Below are 18,427 nucleotides of genomic sequence, written 5' to 3' on the forward strand. Positions count from 1 at the left end.
CTAACTTTTCAATTCTATTTCAACTAGTAATACTTTCTGAACTTTGGCCCCGCTTCTCTTCAATTTCACCTCCATCTCCATTTTCTCGAAATCGAAGCAAATCCGTGTACATCTGCGGCCTGTATTCGTCTGAAATTCACGTGACTCTCACAGGTTCTCACGGCAAATAAAAACGAAGTCATCTGGGCGCGTCTCGATTCACAATGTCGTGGTCGTCACAATGCGCTTGTCGACGTCCGTTTAACGCGACGATCGCTCCTTTGTTTGTTAATTAGCACCGCATCCGCGGCGAAGGTAATTGAGTGGGCGACGAAACGAAGATCACAAAGGTTGCGGACGATAGAATTCGTTTTAAAGCGGATCTCCTCGAGCGTGTATTTCAGAAAATCACACTCTGTGCCCTATTTTTGTTCACGATTTCCGATCGTGACACCATTCCAATCTCTTCTGACCATCGCTCTCATCTTTTTTCTTTTTTTCCTTTTTTTTTCTTTTTTTTTTCGGCAAGAGAAAACGCACGATCGATTACGCCGCGGTAATTGACGAGAATAATTGGGACACGAGGGCTACCTCGTCGCGAATTAAACGATTGGACCACCGAATTTCGTTCCTCCTCCTGTTCTCAGTCATTTCTTCCTCGAAGCCTCGTTTTGCTTTTAGTATCGAGCTCGATCAACGCGATATTATTTATAGTAGTTCGGCTGACCGCGCCCGCGATTCAAAATTTGAAAATTAGTACAACACCGACGATTCAATGAGGAGTATTCGATTGTCGACACGGGATGGTCCGAGAGTTTCTAGGAAAACGGACTTGCCCGATTGCTCCATTATACTGTAACCTCTAGTACATGTGTAATCGATTTAACGTCTAGGAAGAGACAAATAAATATTGACAAAGATCAGGCACAGACAGCGAGTGATAGAACGAAAAAAGCATTTGATTTTTATAATCAGTCGTTGGTGCGATAGAACCGAGGAATTTCGATTCTTCGATGGAAACATGTATTTTCTGGTTTACTCGTGAGGGTGTTAAGATCAAATACTTTTTTTGCCTCGTACCACTGGAAGTTTAATAAGTTACATTATAGCGTGTTTACAACGTTGTGTGTTTCGACATGGCTCACTTGCTCGAACACACCTTCACATTCGCCGATCCTGTCTCTCTGTTCGTCTACGTGGGTCGAGTATTCCACGAGATTCGACGACGAAATGGAAGGATTCACGCGACCAATGTTTACGGTCGATCAAGGAAGAGCTAGACTGAGGATGCTCGCGCAAGTCCTGGCCGCCGTAGGAAGAGATTTATCGACTAACAAACGTCTACGATTGATTAAAAAAAAAAAAAGAAAATGTCTAATTAAACGGTAAGTTCGAGATCAAAGTTTCTTACTTAAAAAGCAAATCGATGTCTTCCTGTTGATTGAATTTTTTAAATTAACCCAGAAAGGAGCAGGTATTTCGAAAATACAGCGAACGAATCTCTTCCCGCGGCTTCTCTCGAGAGGGGAGACAAAATCGAACAAGCATTACGCAGAATGCAGAGAGCCGATCGCGTGGATACAGGGTTTTTTTTCTTCCTGTTCTACGATCGCCGTAGAAAAACGAAGAATGCCCCAAAAAAATTCAATCTTTTTTTTGGGGGGGTCGTGAGGACGATAACGTAAGACTAGACTTCAACAATACATGCGGTTTTTCATCGCCGTAGAGACACATTGCTGGTGGAGTATAAAAATATAAACATCTAAAAATGAAAAAGCGAGACACCGTTGCGCAGAGAATTGATGCTGTGTCGAGGCTGAAAACGCGTGCATCACAAGGGTGTTCTTCTACGTTAGGCTGTATCCATTTTATAATCATATTTTTCGTTACCCGCTTTCTTCTCGTTCTAAACGCGTTCTTAAAATATTCAAATAAACGGAGGATACATTTTTTGTCGATCCATTAAAAATTTAGCGAGTAGATAAGCGAATACCATTCTCAGGGATAGGGTGTTTATCGACTACGAGTAGACGAAGTACAAGAATCGTTAGATCAGAGGATACTGGCGACTTTCTAACGACTTTTTTTCGTTTTATGTAATTCTCGACTGGAATAACTGTTCGTAGTTTTTAAATCAGAGGAAGACACCTTCTCAACGAGGAAACAGCGTTTATTTAACATTCATCTAAATTTCTGACAGATCAACAAAATCATTTTCCAAATCGTGCGAGTATTTGCCTCGAGATATAATTCGAACGATCGGTTTCGTCTCTTTTTTCCGCGACGTTTACGACACACGAAAATTTCTTTCCGTTCTTTTCTCTCTGCTTTTTCGTGTCTTCTCGTTTTTCGTCGCTGGGCAGGTTTACCATTTTCTTCTCCAATTTATTTAGTTCTTTTTTTTTTTCTTCCTCTTGTCTCAAACGAGGCATGAATTTTTTCGAATTGTAATTCGACACGACGTGCCTGTCTAGATCTGCTGCATTCTCTATCTACCTACACGCTGAACTTGTGTGTTACAATGGACCTGCTTCTTCGTACGATCATTTTTTTCTTCTTATGTATTTATAATATTTATATACGTTATGCGTTTCGATGGGAGTTGCATATATTTATATATATATTTTTTATGTATATATATATATATGTATATATGTATAATAACGAACAACATTAATGATTACTCATTAGGCTATCCTTTTAATTGGACAATAAATAAAATAGTTTATATACCGCGCCTTCTCAGTTTCTTCTATCTTTCAGGCCGTTCATCCATATATATTTTCTCTCCTACTTTCTTAACTTGGATTCCCTTTTTTGATCTAATTTCTTCTTCTCCTATACCATTAATTTCCTCTAATTTCAATTCGTTCTCACCACCTGATCTCGACATTTAAATTTTATCGTACGTAATTTTTCCTTCTACCTTTCTCTCCCTCCCTTTCATTCTAACACACTCTCCTCTTCCATTCACTCTGCTCTCGGAACGGAGATCGATAATTAGGAGCAATATACATATATTTGGTATTCGCCAGCTGTTCGACAGTTTGGCTTCGATACGAACGTTAATTACACTCACACATTTTCTGGTTACATTTGGGAACAGCTAATCGACATACTACACGCACGTACTCTAAGACATATTTTTTCTTATTTTTTCCTTTTTTTTTTCTTTCTTTAAATGGTGATTTGAATTTCGTACAACTGACTTGAAAGTCTGCCCCTACTCTCTTTCGACTGTTACATTCTAATAATTTGCCAAATCATCTGCGATGCGGCAGAACAATCAGATTTTTTTCGCTAATGTTTTTCTTTGCCTCCTCGTCGAAGAGAAGGCTTGTCCCGGAAATCGCCCAGGTGATGGTGTACGATCGTGTCCGTGGTCGCCCGATACCGAACACACGTGGCTCAAAAATTCTTAAAGTTAAAATCCCTTCGAGCTTCACGCGAGAAACGCAACATTCCGCGACCCAGTCTATCCAGACTCAGAGTAGTCAAGACGTGTTCAATTGGCGGAATGCGGATCCTATTGGATAGAGGATTGTCACGATACTATATTTCCTGACCGATCGATCGGTCGTCGATAGATTGTTACATAACGCGGGGCGACTCGGTCGATCGAGAAAAGCCTCATCGGAAATTTCCTTACGAATAACGTCTAGCGCACGAGGTCGAGGTAAATAATCGTTTTCGATTTAACAGACAGATGTGATCCAACAATGGCCGGCGATACAATCTAATGAAAATCGAGTCGAGACAATGTCGACGGAACACGAACGCTCTGATCGTCAACTCGATTTCCTTCGCTTCCGTGCACTTAACGTCACGGTATCTCTCGATCTTCTTCTTTTAATTTCAGCCTTCGTCAACGATCTTTGGCTCCAACGTCTCCTCCCAACTTTTGATAATCATCGACTTCTCTAGTTTTAACGCGCGAGAAAGTAGCGGTCAACCCTCGGTTCGTGGATCGACACTACACGAAACGCGAGCACACGTTCTTAACTGCTGCAACAGAAGATATTCTCAGCCAGCCACTTGTGCAGGCCCGACAACTGTTTCTCAGAAGAGTCCTCGACCACCAGGCCGTATCACTTGATCTCCTCGCGACTCGATGAACGCGGAGGATGCGACGACAACGGAACTTCCGATACCTGCCTCTTTGGTCGAAAGCTTGCCGTCAGAGAGGAAATCCAGCCGCTCGGAGATTGCGAGCTTTGATCGTGCAAGGAATCGCTGTTGCTGTTGCTCCTGGTGCTGTCGATACTCATACCGGACTTGAATCGCGACAACAGACCAGGCGATTTCTTGGACGTTGCAGTTGGCGAAGAGTACGTTGGCTTTTTCCGGCATTTGGCCGAGTCCTTGCACAACATTGAGTCCAAACTACCCGTGTGTGGACGTTCCTCCGTCTTCTTTGGCTCCAACGAACCGAGCATCACGCTTTCGGTCTGCTTCGCCATCTTCGAGATATCCTCCATGCTCGCCGAGCTTCTTCTAATTTCTATTTTGCCTATATCTTCTTGTACAGCCTCTCTGGACCCGTGCTCAGGCTTGACAACGATCTCCGGTTGTTGCTGCTGCTTCTTCGTACGCACGTCAATTTCTCTGAACTTGATATCCAGAGTCTTTTGATCCTTCGCTTCTTTCAGACTGTGCGACTTGCTCTCGGGATTCGAAGAATTTCGCCGGTGTTTCGCCAAAGATCTCTCCGACATCGCGCTCGGTAAAGCTTCCAACGAAGCGGACGATCTTTTCTCCTTGACGAACGACACCTTCCAGACACTGCCTCTGTTCTTGTACTCCGTCGATTTCCTCACCTTTGGCAATGTCATAGCACGCTTATCCACCGAAGACAATTCCACCACCGTCGCTATAGCTTTGTTCTCTTTCACCGAGACTTTAGTAAGGTTGCAACGCTTGCAAACTGCTAGAGAGTTATTGCGCCTGGAAGAAGTGGTCGCCGTGGTCATCAAGTTGCTTTTGTTCAGCGTCTTGGTTACGTGTTTCATAGGCTTCGGCGCAGTAGGGTCCTTCGAGTCGAAGCTGATACTCAGCCGATCCGTGAAGTTTCTTAATCTGGAAAAGATGGACTTGTGATTGTTGGGTCCTGTTTTATCCTCGCAACAACACCGGAGCCCAACCGTCTCCCTCTGTACCTCTTTGCGACTAGACTTCATCTCCTGATCGTTCTCCACTAAGCTACTCGTTTTCTTCAGGTTGTTCCTCTGCTGGGTTTCGACTACCACGTTACCGTTGCCCTCCACCATTTTTCGTTCGTTCCATTTCGCATCTAGGAAAACGGGTTCGTCTTTCTCCAGCTCCTCGAGGATTCTGGTTCCTTCCGCGGACCACGCACTGACGGGCGAGCTCAGGTCGCTGCCAAGATTCTCTCCTTTACTGCGTCTTCTTTCGCGCTCGTGATCCCTAACAGCCCTGGCTAGGTCGTGACTATGATAATCCAGTGACGATTTTTCTCGACTACCCTTTCGACTACCCGGGTAGCTTTTCCTACCTGTTGCCGGCCCAGTCAACGTCCCCTCGGTCGAGATTTTGAACTTCAACGTTTTCTCGCTCACCTCCACCTCGGTCGCTGTCTCAGGATCCGAACTCTCGAGGTTCTCCGCTTCTTCCGCCGTCAAGTTCTCCGTCATCTCGTCGTCGGTGGATCGTGATCGCGAGTGAACTGTGCCTATGGAACGTTTCGAGCGCATACTGTGCGACGAGGTAGATTTCACCACGCTAGCTGACCCGGTGGTCCCGGACGTTACGGTTATCAGATTTGCCTCGCCCAGGTCTGCTATGCTCTTCCGGTGATGCCGCTCGTCCTTCGCTGCTTCGTTCAATCTGCGATAATATTCTAAAGCTTCCCGCACTGGCTGAACTATTAGGTTCTGGAAGAGAAATTTTTCTGTGTTTATTAGTGTGTTTGCTATTTAAATATTAAGATTTTGAAGATTTCTTAGTTCGATAAAATTACGATTTAGAACCGGTTTATTAACTCTCTAGGGAATATTCATTCTACGCGTCACGGTTGCGAAATAATCGATCATCCTGGTACACGATGCAAATCGTGTTTAGGCAGCAAGAGAAACCTAATTGACGCTTCCTTTATAAATCAAAAAATCAAATAATCGTTTCAAACGTTTGAAACTTTACATTCTCTTGTACACGCAAGATTTGCATTCAGTTTAATACAGGATGATCCTCTCGCTAATTCAAAGGCAATCATCATACCGTAGATCACGTATTCTTATTTTCATTTCACACATACACGCCTACACAACTGTTTCAGCTCTAACATAAACAGAATATCAACCTTTGGAGACAGATCACACACAAAGACGTATCATTATCGTCACAGCGTGGTTGCATTACCTTTGAATTAACTATCAAGCGAGTGGATTATACTCTATAACATGGAGAGGCTATAAAGCCGTGTGCATACACTACGATGAGTGACCTGAGCGATAAAGCTGATACGTGATCGATGATCGAAAGCCTATTGACGTTTGAGAATCGACGATAACTGAAAAGCGATTTGGAGAATACACGCGATGATCTGAACAATTCTGCTGTATGGAAATTTGTTTGTAACAAAAACGTCGTAGCTACATTTTTAAGTCTTGTTTTAAATCTACTAAATATTCGCTCGATTCTTTGTTAGTCGTCTTCTCTCGTTACATAATTTAGCCAGCTATTTTCTTATACATAGTATTATCAAAAAGAAATTAATAATAAAAAAAACTATATTAATTACTCGATATTGGTGGCACATAGTATTATTTAATCATTTTTGCGAATAACATTTCATCGAGCTGTGCATATTGTGATAATATTTATAGATAATTTGGTAGAAGAGTGTTCTGATATACTGTTTGGATCTGATATGCAAATGGACTTGATATTAAAGCAAAGGACAAGCTTGAAGTTTTATGTCAAACTTGTAAAAGTGTTATATTTTTTCCAAGTATCGATCTTCATCTACCCTTATCAAAATACTAACAGCACCTTGGACAATAAGGGTGGTAATAAAAGTACCTGCAGCTGTGGAAGCAGTTCCCCAAGGGCCTCGAAAAGAGGAAGTAGAACGAGACCGATGAAGCTGACTTGGGACGAGGGTTTCGTTACTTTATCGCGATCCATAAATGGCGTCACTGGAAGTCCTTCGAGCTTCTCCGCGTCGCTCTGCTTGAAGAATTCTTGCAGCAACCTATCCAGCCACGGTTCCGCGACTTCCATCGGCCGGGCCTCGTTGCTAATATCCGCCACCTTGATGAGGATCATCGATAACTAGAACAGCAAATCACAGATATTTAACTTTGCCTTAATCCGAATCTTTAAATTTAATTTTCTGAAAGTAGTCGCTACAGCGGACTTTAATTATTGAATTACCGAATGATGAATTTATCGTAGATTTTTGTATTTGACACGAACTATTGTTTCACTTCGTGCGTTTATATCGTAATCGTACGTAGACAAAATAATTATGAAATGATATGACAAATTGAAACGTAAAAACTTACCAAATTAATATGAGCCTTGCTGGAGTAATCGAATTCCGGGATGATGTCCGTGAATTGACCGAGGATCTCGTTGTGCCTGGCCATGTCCGTTGCAAGAATACACCTGATGATCCCTTCGCGTACGACTCGATATGTCGCATTGTCCAGCGACGCTAATATGTTACATTCCGGTGCTTCTAAAACACGAAAAGCTACGGAGCAATGATGGTTCTCCAGAGGTGAGATATCGTTGTAACGCAGAGCCAACTCGGTACGGGCATTTATTTGATAAATGTTGTTGTATCCTGGATGATCTAGATCGTGGCAGATGCAGGAGACAATTAATATAAAAACCTCCAGATCGCCGATTCGTGACGGAAGATCCACTGTCCAGGCTATTGCGTACATCTGCGTAAACAGAACATTGGTTAAAACGAAATACGATTATATGTATATACTTATTTTATTTTCATCGTATCATTTTAATCGCGTTTCTTTGCATATTTAAGAGCATATTTAAGTATACGTTATGAGTTAATTGCTCTAAATTTTACTAACATCTACGCCATTCGAGTATTTCCTATATTTATTATGTTTACGTATATTCGCTCTGTGAGAAGATTGCGCGTAAGCCATTCGTAAAAACGAAACGCGTAGAAATTACATAGATGGAAAAACCCACGCGTTGTGTTTTAACGCGGCAGGCGTGTAGATCGTGCACTTGCCATTTGCGCCACGCAGAAGCAATGCCTAAAGTTATGAAACGGCACTTCGTTATAGTTGTTATAAACTTCGTAGAGGAAGTTCCTCAGGATTGGTAAAGGAATGTTAAACTTTTGAGGTAGGTCCAGCTCGACGAACATCGTCTGCAGCATCAATAGAAGCTCTTCGTCTTCCCATTGCCGTGCATCGAATGCTGGTGAGTGCAGCCACTCCCGAACGTTCGACGATACTGAAACGTCGCTGTAACACAATCACAGACATTAACTTCGTAGCATCGAAATTCTATTTAGACAAATAGACAATGGATTAATTTCTATCGTTTAACCGAATTGCTAGTGCCCTCAGATTTGGAATTTTTATGATTAGACCGTGAACGTCCATGTGCGTTTTTAGGAAATTTACAAATTCACGATACGATGATAAGATAACTGGAATAAGACGTCACAGAATTAGACGCCAGAATCAAGCCAGCTATCTTAGAATCACGAGAAGAACAGTTACTTTTATATTCGAAAGGGGTGCATTTTGTACGTTTCTTTTCTTTCGTATCCCGTGTCTTTGCTTGCAATAGCAATTTCCATATAATTACATGCTTCTACATCAGAGAAGAGCCACAAATCGAGATGCAAAATTCCAGAGCACGGTTCTGCTTCGAGGAAAAAACGGAGGCTCCAGTTTCCTTTCAAAGTATCGAGTCTCTTTAAGATCGCGAACATCATCCCCTCCGCCTCATCATCCGGATAAAATTAATCGGATTAGTATGTAATTTCGTCGAAGTACCACCGTTGCCTGGTATGCAGTATTTTGCGCAATAATGTGTTACCCGCTTATTGAACTAAATCAACATGAAGCCCGACCTACGACGGATTGGAATTGCATTAGGGATGTATCGATTTGCCAGTGTAACGTGCCAAACAGCACACGCGGCTAATCACGATAAACATACTATACACCACGTGTCCGTACCTTCAAATATCAAGTAAACATTTATTGTACTCGCAATGGTATTTTTTCCTTCTAAAAAATGGTCGACCGATCGTGTAAATGATAGAAGAGTGATTGTGTCGTTCGACAAATATTGATAGTACTGTATTTGCTGGCAAAATATTCGTTTGAATAACATATATATATAAATGATAAAAGATTCGATATACGAAGAGCGAAAACTATTGTTATGTTCTGCGAAACTTTAATTCTATATCGAAACGATTATTAATTGAATGAAAATATATTAGCTCTTTCGTACACGGTTACAGGTTATCAATATAATATAAATGATTTAATAACGTTAACGACGAGAAAACTATTTCAATGGAATCTTACAAACATTGAGAGAAAGATTGGAGAGAATTGTGAAACCACAAGATGATTACGTTCTTTTATACCATTGAAATGTACATACGTTTCAAACATTCGTTCAAATATCGGTATAACGAGCAGTATGAATTTATGGGACGGACTGATACTTCTACCAGCGCTGTCCAAGCGAAGCGTAAGCCCTTTGGGCATTTCTCGCTTGTTCTCGTCGTCAGGGAAACCACATGATGCTAAACAAGCGATCATGACACTGCATTATGTCGACGTTCCGCTGATTAGCTGTCACGAGACTTTAGCGTTACTTTTGTTAGCAACGTAATATCGCGCGAAGAAAATTGCCAGGGAGGAAAGTAGATTCTCAGAAATAATTAGCGTTCAATTTGTTATTAAATTATTAAATCTCACGACTACTATGACAATTAGAATGCTTCAAAGAATGAAAAATAAAATTATTACCCGACATTCGTTATTTTAATTTACCATATTTCCTTTCCCAAGACAAAGACTTTTGTTCGAAATCCAACCGCCGCGAACGAACAAGTGAATGAACAGCGAATCCAATAAATTTCATTAACTGGAAATGTTCTACTTAAGATTTCACGAATTCCAATCAGGTCAAATACAATTACTCGACGTTACGTAGGAGTTGATGTGTCGAGATCGAGGCACGATCAAGGAGATTAAGCAGAAGCACGTGTAGCGAAGACCGCTAATTGGCAATCCGCATTTAGCTCGCGCATCAAATCGTGGTACGGGATAATGTTCGCTTTGTGACGCTCCCTATTATAACCCAGCAATAGTAGGTCATTAGAGAGATAACGGTAGCTTAATGGCATTTTGCGGTAACACTACGGAGCTTGCTACTGTCACGGGCCATCCATCCATCCGTTCAAACCGAATAAGTCGACGAAAAACATTTTCAATGTTTGCAATCAATTAATAATCTTAGTTGTCGGAACGGTTCGCGATATTTTCATGCGGTTTCCGCGAACGGCGATTTGCGCAGCATTTGTTACGTCTCGTTCGACGTTTCGTACATCCGGCATGTTTGCTGCGGTTTATTTGCCTTGTTTCCGTGCGGGAATCGATTGACGTTCGTTTTTTATGTGCAGTGTTTTTTTCCGTGAAAAACAGAGCTTTTGCAAAACGATAATCAAAACTTTGTGCTTCGCATGCCGAGTTCCTCCTCTGCGAAAAATCCTGGATCGGTTTTTTTTCGAGTCTCGGTGCATTTCACAAAAGAAATCGAATTGCCACGAGGAAAAAAACAGGAGAATAAAACATCACGAAACAAAGCACGAGGAACGAATGACTGGTTATGCGAAATGGTAATAGAAGCGCGTGATTATTGTCGAACTTTATTCCACCGTTTTCTCGCACATGAATTACAAGCGCGTTTATACTTTGAAGGTAAATCATCCGAGTAAAATCGATTTGAAAACGTTTACAGACAGATAGATCTCTCGTTTCGAAAATCAGGAATAAAACAGCACTGGAGTCCGGGCGGTGTCTCGGTTGTTTCAAGCGTCGAACATGAATTCCCAACAGGCAGAGTTGTACGATCCGTCTCGAAATTCAATTTACCCACGTAATTCGGCGTAATCTTGACGAAGATCCCACGGGTTGTGCGCTTAATCGCTCACGAAACGATGTCGAACGTGTTGCGCTGCATCGCGAGATCTTCGCAGGATGAATGCATAAAGAACGGGACGCAGAACAATGCATTTTAATGAAACGTGTCCCGATACTATCATATAAGAAAATCACAATATGGAGAATCCATATTAAAACGCTTTCATGTCAAAAACAGAAGTGCGAGAAACAAAGTTACGATATTGTATATAACAAAATGAAAGGCGCGTTAAGAGCTAAAAATTGAAATGTAAGTAAAGAGTGACAGTAAAGGATTTAATTGTTTATCGATACGGTCAATTTAGTGGGCAATTAATTTCTTCCGCCGTCGAGCCCTTTTGCTTCCAATAATCTCCACGAGCGTTGTTTGCTCGAATCACACGATACTTCGCTTTTATCACGCTTTCGATTCAAAGAAACTTCGTTATCGATACTAATTCCATTCGAATGACTTTCCTCCCTGACTAATAACATAATTGTTATGAGTTCACTAGCTGCGGTTGCATATCGACTTCGGCATTATGCTCGGAAACGGCAGCCTTTTATATTTATAACTTGACATTTAAACGTCTGGCAGGAATATCGAAGTTTCTTAGTTATTAGAACTACTCGCAAACGTAACTGGCATTTGAGACATGCAGACCACGCAAATTGGTAAGCTTTGCTGTCTACGTTCACCCGTTCGTACTTTATTACACGCTGTACAAATTGAATGCAATTTAATATGTACTCGCGGCAATCTATCGGCTACTTACAGAAATTTATCGATCGTGTAAACAGTAAAGATTAGTCAGTGCTATTACTGCTTTGATGAGAACGCGTAATGGAATGTGATCCTTAGAACGGAAAGTAGCGTATTTTACTTAGAAACGATTCTTTTTCTAATATTTTATATTAGAAAAATTCTTACATTTTTTTTATACCATCCATCGTTGATTATACCATATTCATTAAAAATTTTAATTAAATTTCTCAAGAGGATTACAAACGCGAGATACTTTATAAAATATTCACTGGTCATATATCTTGATAAGTTATGTGTTTCATTGTATCGTTAGAAAGCTAACGCAATCGCTGTTTTCCTATAACGTTCCGATGTAATATTCATTTATAACAGGTCGATATAATATTAATTACACCGAAGTCTGATCAATTTCCTATAACACTTCCACATTCTCCTCAACTTGAAACTTTCATGGTAGCTCTCAATTACGCTAGAGTAATAAATCTGTTGAATTAAATTCCGATATCACCGGTTACCACACATCCTTTTTCTTCAAAAGAAGAAAAGGAAGGTAAGAAAAGACTATCGTTAAATTTCGAATACGCGATACCCAATTCTAAATTCCAACACGAGCCACCAAAATTCCTCTAACTCCAGTAGCGAATTACGTTCGGTGCTGAAACGCGTTTCAATCGCGTTGAAACTCGATGTTTCAGCTGGACGGCTCGCTTCGTTAGCTCAATAGAAAACAATTTTATACATATCGTCAAGGTTTTAATTAATACTGACATGGAAGTAATTACGACTTTATAAATGAAGTATTTGATTTTCCGGATAGTTTGAGTTTACCTTTCGTTTTTTTAAAATACCGCAATGTCGATTAAATTCATTGTTAAATTCATGTCCCAGCAAATTAATTTCATGAAAGGACATTCTCGCGTTAAATAGAGAAAAACAAAGCTTCAATTTCAGTCTGTTTTTGGAAAACACGAGCTATTGACCCGAGCTAATGGACTCCTGAGTATACATTTATGTATAAATGTTTGTTCGAAAACTGTTTGTGCTTGAAACCGAGATCGTTTCTCTGGAAGAAACGGATGTAATTGAACAGTCTCCTTTGTAACAAGCTTTTATTTGGAAAAAGCTCGCGGATGAAATTGCGCGAACATATTTAAATTCCAATAAAATTTATTAAAAAGTAAAAAGAGAAGAAAATCAGAAAATTTGAAGATAATCGGTTTTTAATATTTTCTCTCTGTTCATTCGCAATTCGATACGAACACTGTTTGCTTTGTGAGACCTAAAGCTAAACCATACTGGCTGCATCAAAGCCATGCTCTTGTTAACGTGGCCAGATTTTTGAACACTTCAAACGGTCGAGCGAGTTTCAGTATCAACCTGAAGAGGTTTCGGTATATGTTCCCAAAGAGACTAATATTTTTGGATTTTCACAATTGTTCTTGAAACACACCGTACACGCGATGAAGTTGAATTTTCCAACTAATTTTCAGCGAAGTATATACCAATTTCTATTTGTTCCAATTCAATTTACTTTTTTCATTTAAACGAACTAGAAAATATTGTTCAATTATTTCCGTCTACTTCAATAAGAATATTCCTTTTCATTCTATCGAAATAAACGATAACAATATAATTGAATGGAAAAACTTTGTCTATAAATTCTCACGTCACATGTCAAGTTTGATTTCTCCTGATCCATTAATCAAGTTTTGATAATTGTTCACCTATGATGGTAAAATCACTTGTGATTGAAAGGAAGAGGACGAACGATAAATCATGCAATGACGCTCGTTATACTATGACGTAAAAGTGTGCACAGAATATTCTACGCTTACTTCTCCCTTGTTTCGTTCAATGATTCAACGGACGTGAAATCAACAGTATAGCGTTTCCTTCTTCGATGTTTCACTATCCTTTTTTGTATCCTTCATGAATTCTTAAAATTTCATAAAGCTATGTATATGCAAAATAAAAAGCGCAAGGAATAACAACGCGTAAACACGCAGAATGATCATGACTCGGAAGGTAATTACAAGATTAATAAGCTAAATTCATCGGAAACTTCAGCTCGGAAATAGCAAAACTTGAAATAACGAGTGTCAAAAAGGTGAAGAATAAAGATCAATGTTGAGAAAAGCAAAACGAGAATTCGAAAGGTTCCTCCTCCTCTATCATTTAAACGCCGTATCATTCGGTGCAACTTAATCAAAAACATAAATCGTCTCGTAACGCTCATTACGTAATCACGAGACGTAGACGTTGCACTATTTCTCTCTCTCTCTCTCTCTCTCCTTCTTATCCCACTTCACAGTGATTCAGAGGATGCGGAATTCACGAGGACTTCCTCCTTCACCTTCTTTCCTTCGTGAGCCATTGAAAATTCTACGCGCACAATGCTTCAAGTGCCTTCTCCCTCTCTCTTCCTTTCTTTTCCTCCTCCCCCCCCTCTCTCTCTCCCTCTCGCTCTCTCTTTCTGCGAATGACATCCTGCAACGATCAGCACGATAAAGTCCGGTGGGTAAATGAATAAATAATTCCGCGCCAACCCCATCCGCCCCTTTAGTTTTTCGTTCCGCGCGGACTTCTTAAATAAAAGTCTCGTACTATCAACGATCGACGAGGAGCATTAACGCGACGGGGCGACGACTTGATTTATTATGGAACTTCGTGCTACGAACTTGCTTCGCGTGTGCCGCGCGTTCAAATAGAAACGCCAGTGATTTATAATCTTCTTCGGTATAACCGTTCCTACTGTTAACAGTGTATGAACAAATTTATGAGACAGTTTCTTTTATCCGTTCGCTTTTTTTTTAACACGAGGGATAATGTTAACACAATTAGAATTTGTTTCTCAATGAATCATTCATATAGAGATCCTCGGGTGAGAAACGAATAAATTTTCAGGTCAAATGCAAATGAATCACCATTTTCGGGCAATTTTTCTACAATTCGAATAGTGGTAAATCCGCTGGAAAGATCTTGCCGGTGCAACGGTTCATAGCTGAATATCCGCGTCCATACATTTTACGCGTGTCAAATGAAACTCGACTTTTATTTATCCCACGGTCGTGACTATTTTATATGACTTTCTCGTTGCAATCTATATTCGTCACGAACGGAGTGTCCTCGAAAAATAGTAGCGAGCAACATGCAGACAAATACGTTCGACTCGAAAAAGCGTATTGGTTAATGCTTTCCTGAAACGGATCGATATATTTCACGAAACGTCCAAAAACGTTGAGAGACATAGTACTTTTAGCCTCGCGTCGATTATCGTCACATTTATGCGTTAATAATGCTACATCGTAGACTAATTGTGTTACTCGTTATCTGTTTCAGAAACAACGGTAAAAAAAATTGTTCCATTTTTATTTCATAGTTGTTATACTTTAAAAAAGTTTTAATGCGAAGAATATAAGTATCAGCTACCCCCCTTGTAAAAATATACCGTGACACTTCGTGTATATCATGAAGTTTAATGGGTTTTGTTCTCAACACGCGTATATGAACGGAATATCTGCGTCTGCCTATTGGCTGACTTATACTACTGCGGAATATAAACTACCTTTGAAAAATCTTGGGTGATAAATTACCTTTCAACGGTATGACGGATTTGTTTACTCGTTGCTGCATCACAGCTGATACTGATTAACATTTAAATAACGGGATTATTAAAGTTTATAATTAAAATCCGATTAAATATGGAATTTTATACGAAACGTTTAATTATTGGATTTCTATGCTTCAAACTTATCATTTCACAAAATTATACTTTTGCAGTAGATGCTATATTTTACTTTCTATAAATAATTACTTCGGCAAATAATAAATAATATAACTTAACAAATTCCCACTGAAACTTCTACACACCGGAACACATCAGCCGTTTCAGTTTCAGTTTCTCTGAAAACGTAAATCTAAAAGTATAATGGACAGTTTAAACCTGGATTCAGAGTAAACCAAGTTGTTCACCTTCTAACGCCACTGATTGAAATTAAATAGATCGATTACGATCGTCGCAGAGTGTTCTCGAAAGAGATACAACAAGATCATAGGACGACAAAATCAAATTGCCGTGTTGTGTAAAAAAATAAACGGATAAACAAATATTACTTTGAAAAAATATAGTCGAAATATCGTGTAAATTTATTTTTGGACCAATTTTGATCAAAATTTAAATTTCACTCACAAAAATAAAAATGGTAAAATCGTCCAACTTCAAAGATTAAAAAAAAAAAAAACGCTGGTTTTGCAACATGATTTGTCAAGGGTAGATTAAATTTGATGACGATCAGAGATGTACCATATTGATTTATCGAGCTTTATCTCTAACTATAGTTACTTAGGTTCGTTGTTGGTTAGACTACATCGAACACAGATTCGTCAATTTTTTCTTGAATACAAATTTGATCAATTAACTTTTACGATCCATTAGTGTTATTATTTTAATTAATTTATATTGACTTTACTTAAATTTTCTATTTCGAATAATGTTAGTGTACCTCGTTTGCTACTTCGATTCAATTACTGCTCCAGTATTTCAATAATTTCCGAACAGGTTTATTGATAGTTGCCTCGTACGTGACGTGATAATGCTCCATTTCAACTGAATGCCCCTGAATGCACTTGATCGCGATTGACGAACAACAGGGTTCATCAAAATCTCGTTGTTGTCGTCATGAAACTGCTCTTCTATGCGATATTTTCCAGCAGTCTTCCAAATTTTCTGTTGCAAACGATTTCGATTTATGACTTTGTTGTAGTGTAATAGAGAATCAACCTGACAAATAATATGTAGAACCTGATTGGACCGACTATTGAACATTTTGATATTTAACTGCTCGGAGAAGTGGCGTTTAATTGCTTTAGAAGATAGATTTTACGGAATTTTGTGAAACGAAATTTTGAGTAATTTGTTCCACTTAATTTCTTGAATCTGTTCCTTTGAATTCCTCGAACCTGTTCCTTTCAATTTCGAATATCCTCAATTGAATCTGATTTCTACGAATTTACATTTTTTTATATGACTAGTTCTAGTTAATTTCTCTGATTTCAAGCACAAATTTAACTAATTAAGTTACACTTACTCAAATTGATATTTGAACATATTCGATTATTTTCAAAATTCAATCAAGTTCGACATACAACAGTTTGAACAATTCTAAGCTTTCAATGGATTATTAAATTAATTAAATGATAAATATACTTATTTTTGGCAAAACCAGTAAAATTTTAGCCACAAATTTCATTGTATCGTGCATTTTGTGTCAAAATATGCGAATAAAATGTATTTCTATTACTAGCAATCATAAAAAAAAAAATGTTTCTCGCGAGTTGAGAAACATTCTGTCCTAAAAAAGGTAACTCAGACGTCAAAAGCCATTTGTACGGTATAAACTCCTCTTAACTATAATTTCACCTGACTTAACACGATATTTGCAGCGTCTTTCTCCGCTAACCTATTCACACGCTTCTCTTCGATGGCACGCGAAAAGAATTAGATCACTTCACGGTTAATCTTTTGATTAATTTCCTACTGTCAATTTAATCTACACGTGATCGATTCTCTCCGGATAGACACGATATGATCAGACGGATAGTAGATATATCGTAGATATTTACGCAAGCAGATCCAGAGAGTCACGCACAACTCGTCTCCTTGAGATGAAAATTAATCACCAACGTCGAAGCGATCAGACGATTTTGGCCTGTCGTATGCCACGTTTCAAACAGACGAATGTTTATAAAACGACGATTTATTTACCCGATGTTGAACTTTGAAACAATCGTATTTCTGTTAAATTGTTTATTCCGTCCATGTTTGAATGGTAGTTCATGTTAAATTAGTTTAGTCGAAATGGTAAGTTTCAATGAACGTGATGGTTTTAATGAATCAGAGTGACGTCAATCGTAGCGATGAATTAAAAATAGAATGGATATCCATCCATATATATATATCCAGCTAAGTTATTTATGGATACTTGCGAATTTTAATTAAGGCTTGAAAGATTCGATGATGCTTCGGGACGATTTCGAGGATTATAAAATGTATTTTTACATTATTTTTACGGGAATATTTAAATTAATATCACGTTGGAATGCTCGTAGGATACACGCACAACACGAATTTTATAAAAATATGCCAAATATAGCAGGGAATATTTTTCCAGACTCGCTGGTTTCGAGTTTTACAATGTTTTCGAAGCTTTTTCTACCTTCGAAACTTTTAAATTTGAGTTTTGCAATTTTTATCGTATGTGACAAAAATTTCATTGCAGAAAAATACGTGTGTGAAACGAACCCTGAAATATACTACAAATATCTCTAAATAATAAATAATCCTTCATAACCAAACTGAGTCTAAACAAAAGGCCTCTCTTCAATCACCTCACTTCGAATTACTATTTTTATTGAAACAATTATCAAATATCTGATTTTTAAATATCGTGTAACATAGTATAAATATCGATAGAAGAGTTAAAAAATGATCTGTAAGAAATTCAAGAGAAGAGATATCGCTTGACTCTGG

The 18,427-nt window shown here is 39.0% G+C and overlaps 1 protein-coding gene across 7 annotated transcripts in view; it reads right to left on the minus strand.

Annotated features, from left to right (window-relative positions):
* Positions 1–1,865: 1,865 nt before the first annotated feature.
* Pde9 (phosphodiesterase 9) overlaps positions 1,866–18,427 on the minus strand; it is a 136,804-nt gene continuing 120,242 nt past the window's right edge. For all 7 annotated transcript variants that reach the window (XM_076622458.1, XM_033346392.2, XM_076622456.1 and 4 more), the window contains 4 exons: positions 8,207–8,444; positions 7,503–7,889; positions 7,018–7,269; positions 1,866–5,870 (listed from right to left, as the gene is read on the minus strand). In XM_076622458.1, the coding sequence (XP_076478573.1) occupies positions 4,068–5,870; positions 7,018–7,269; positions 7,503–7,889; positions 8,207–8,444 (2,680 nt within the window). In that variant the 3' untranslated portion in view covers positions 1,866–4,067. The remainder of the gene's footprint in view (positions 5,871–7,017; positions 7,270–7,502; positions 7,890–8,206; positions 8,445–18,427) is intronic.

Source organism: Bombus vancouverensis, chromosome 10 (assembly GCF_051014615.1).
Source record: "Bombus vancouverensis nearcticus chromosome 10, iyBomVanc1_principal, whole genome shotgun sequence".
Classification (NCBI taxonomy): Eukaryota; Metazoa; Arthropoda; class Insecta; order Hymenoptera; family Apidae; genus Bombus; species Bombus vancouverensis.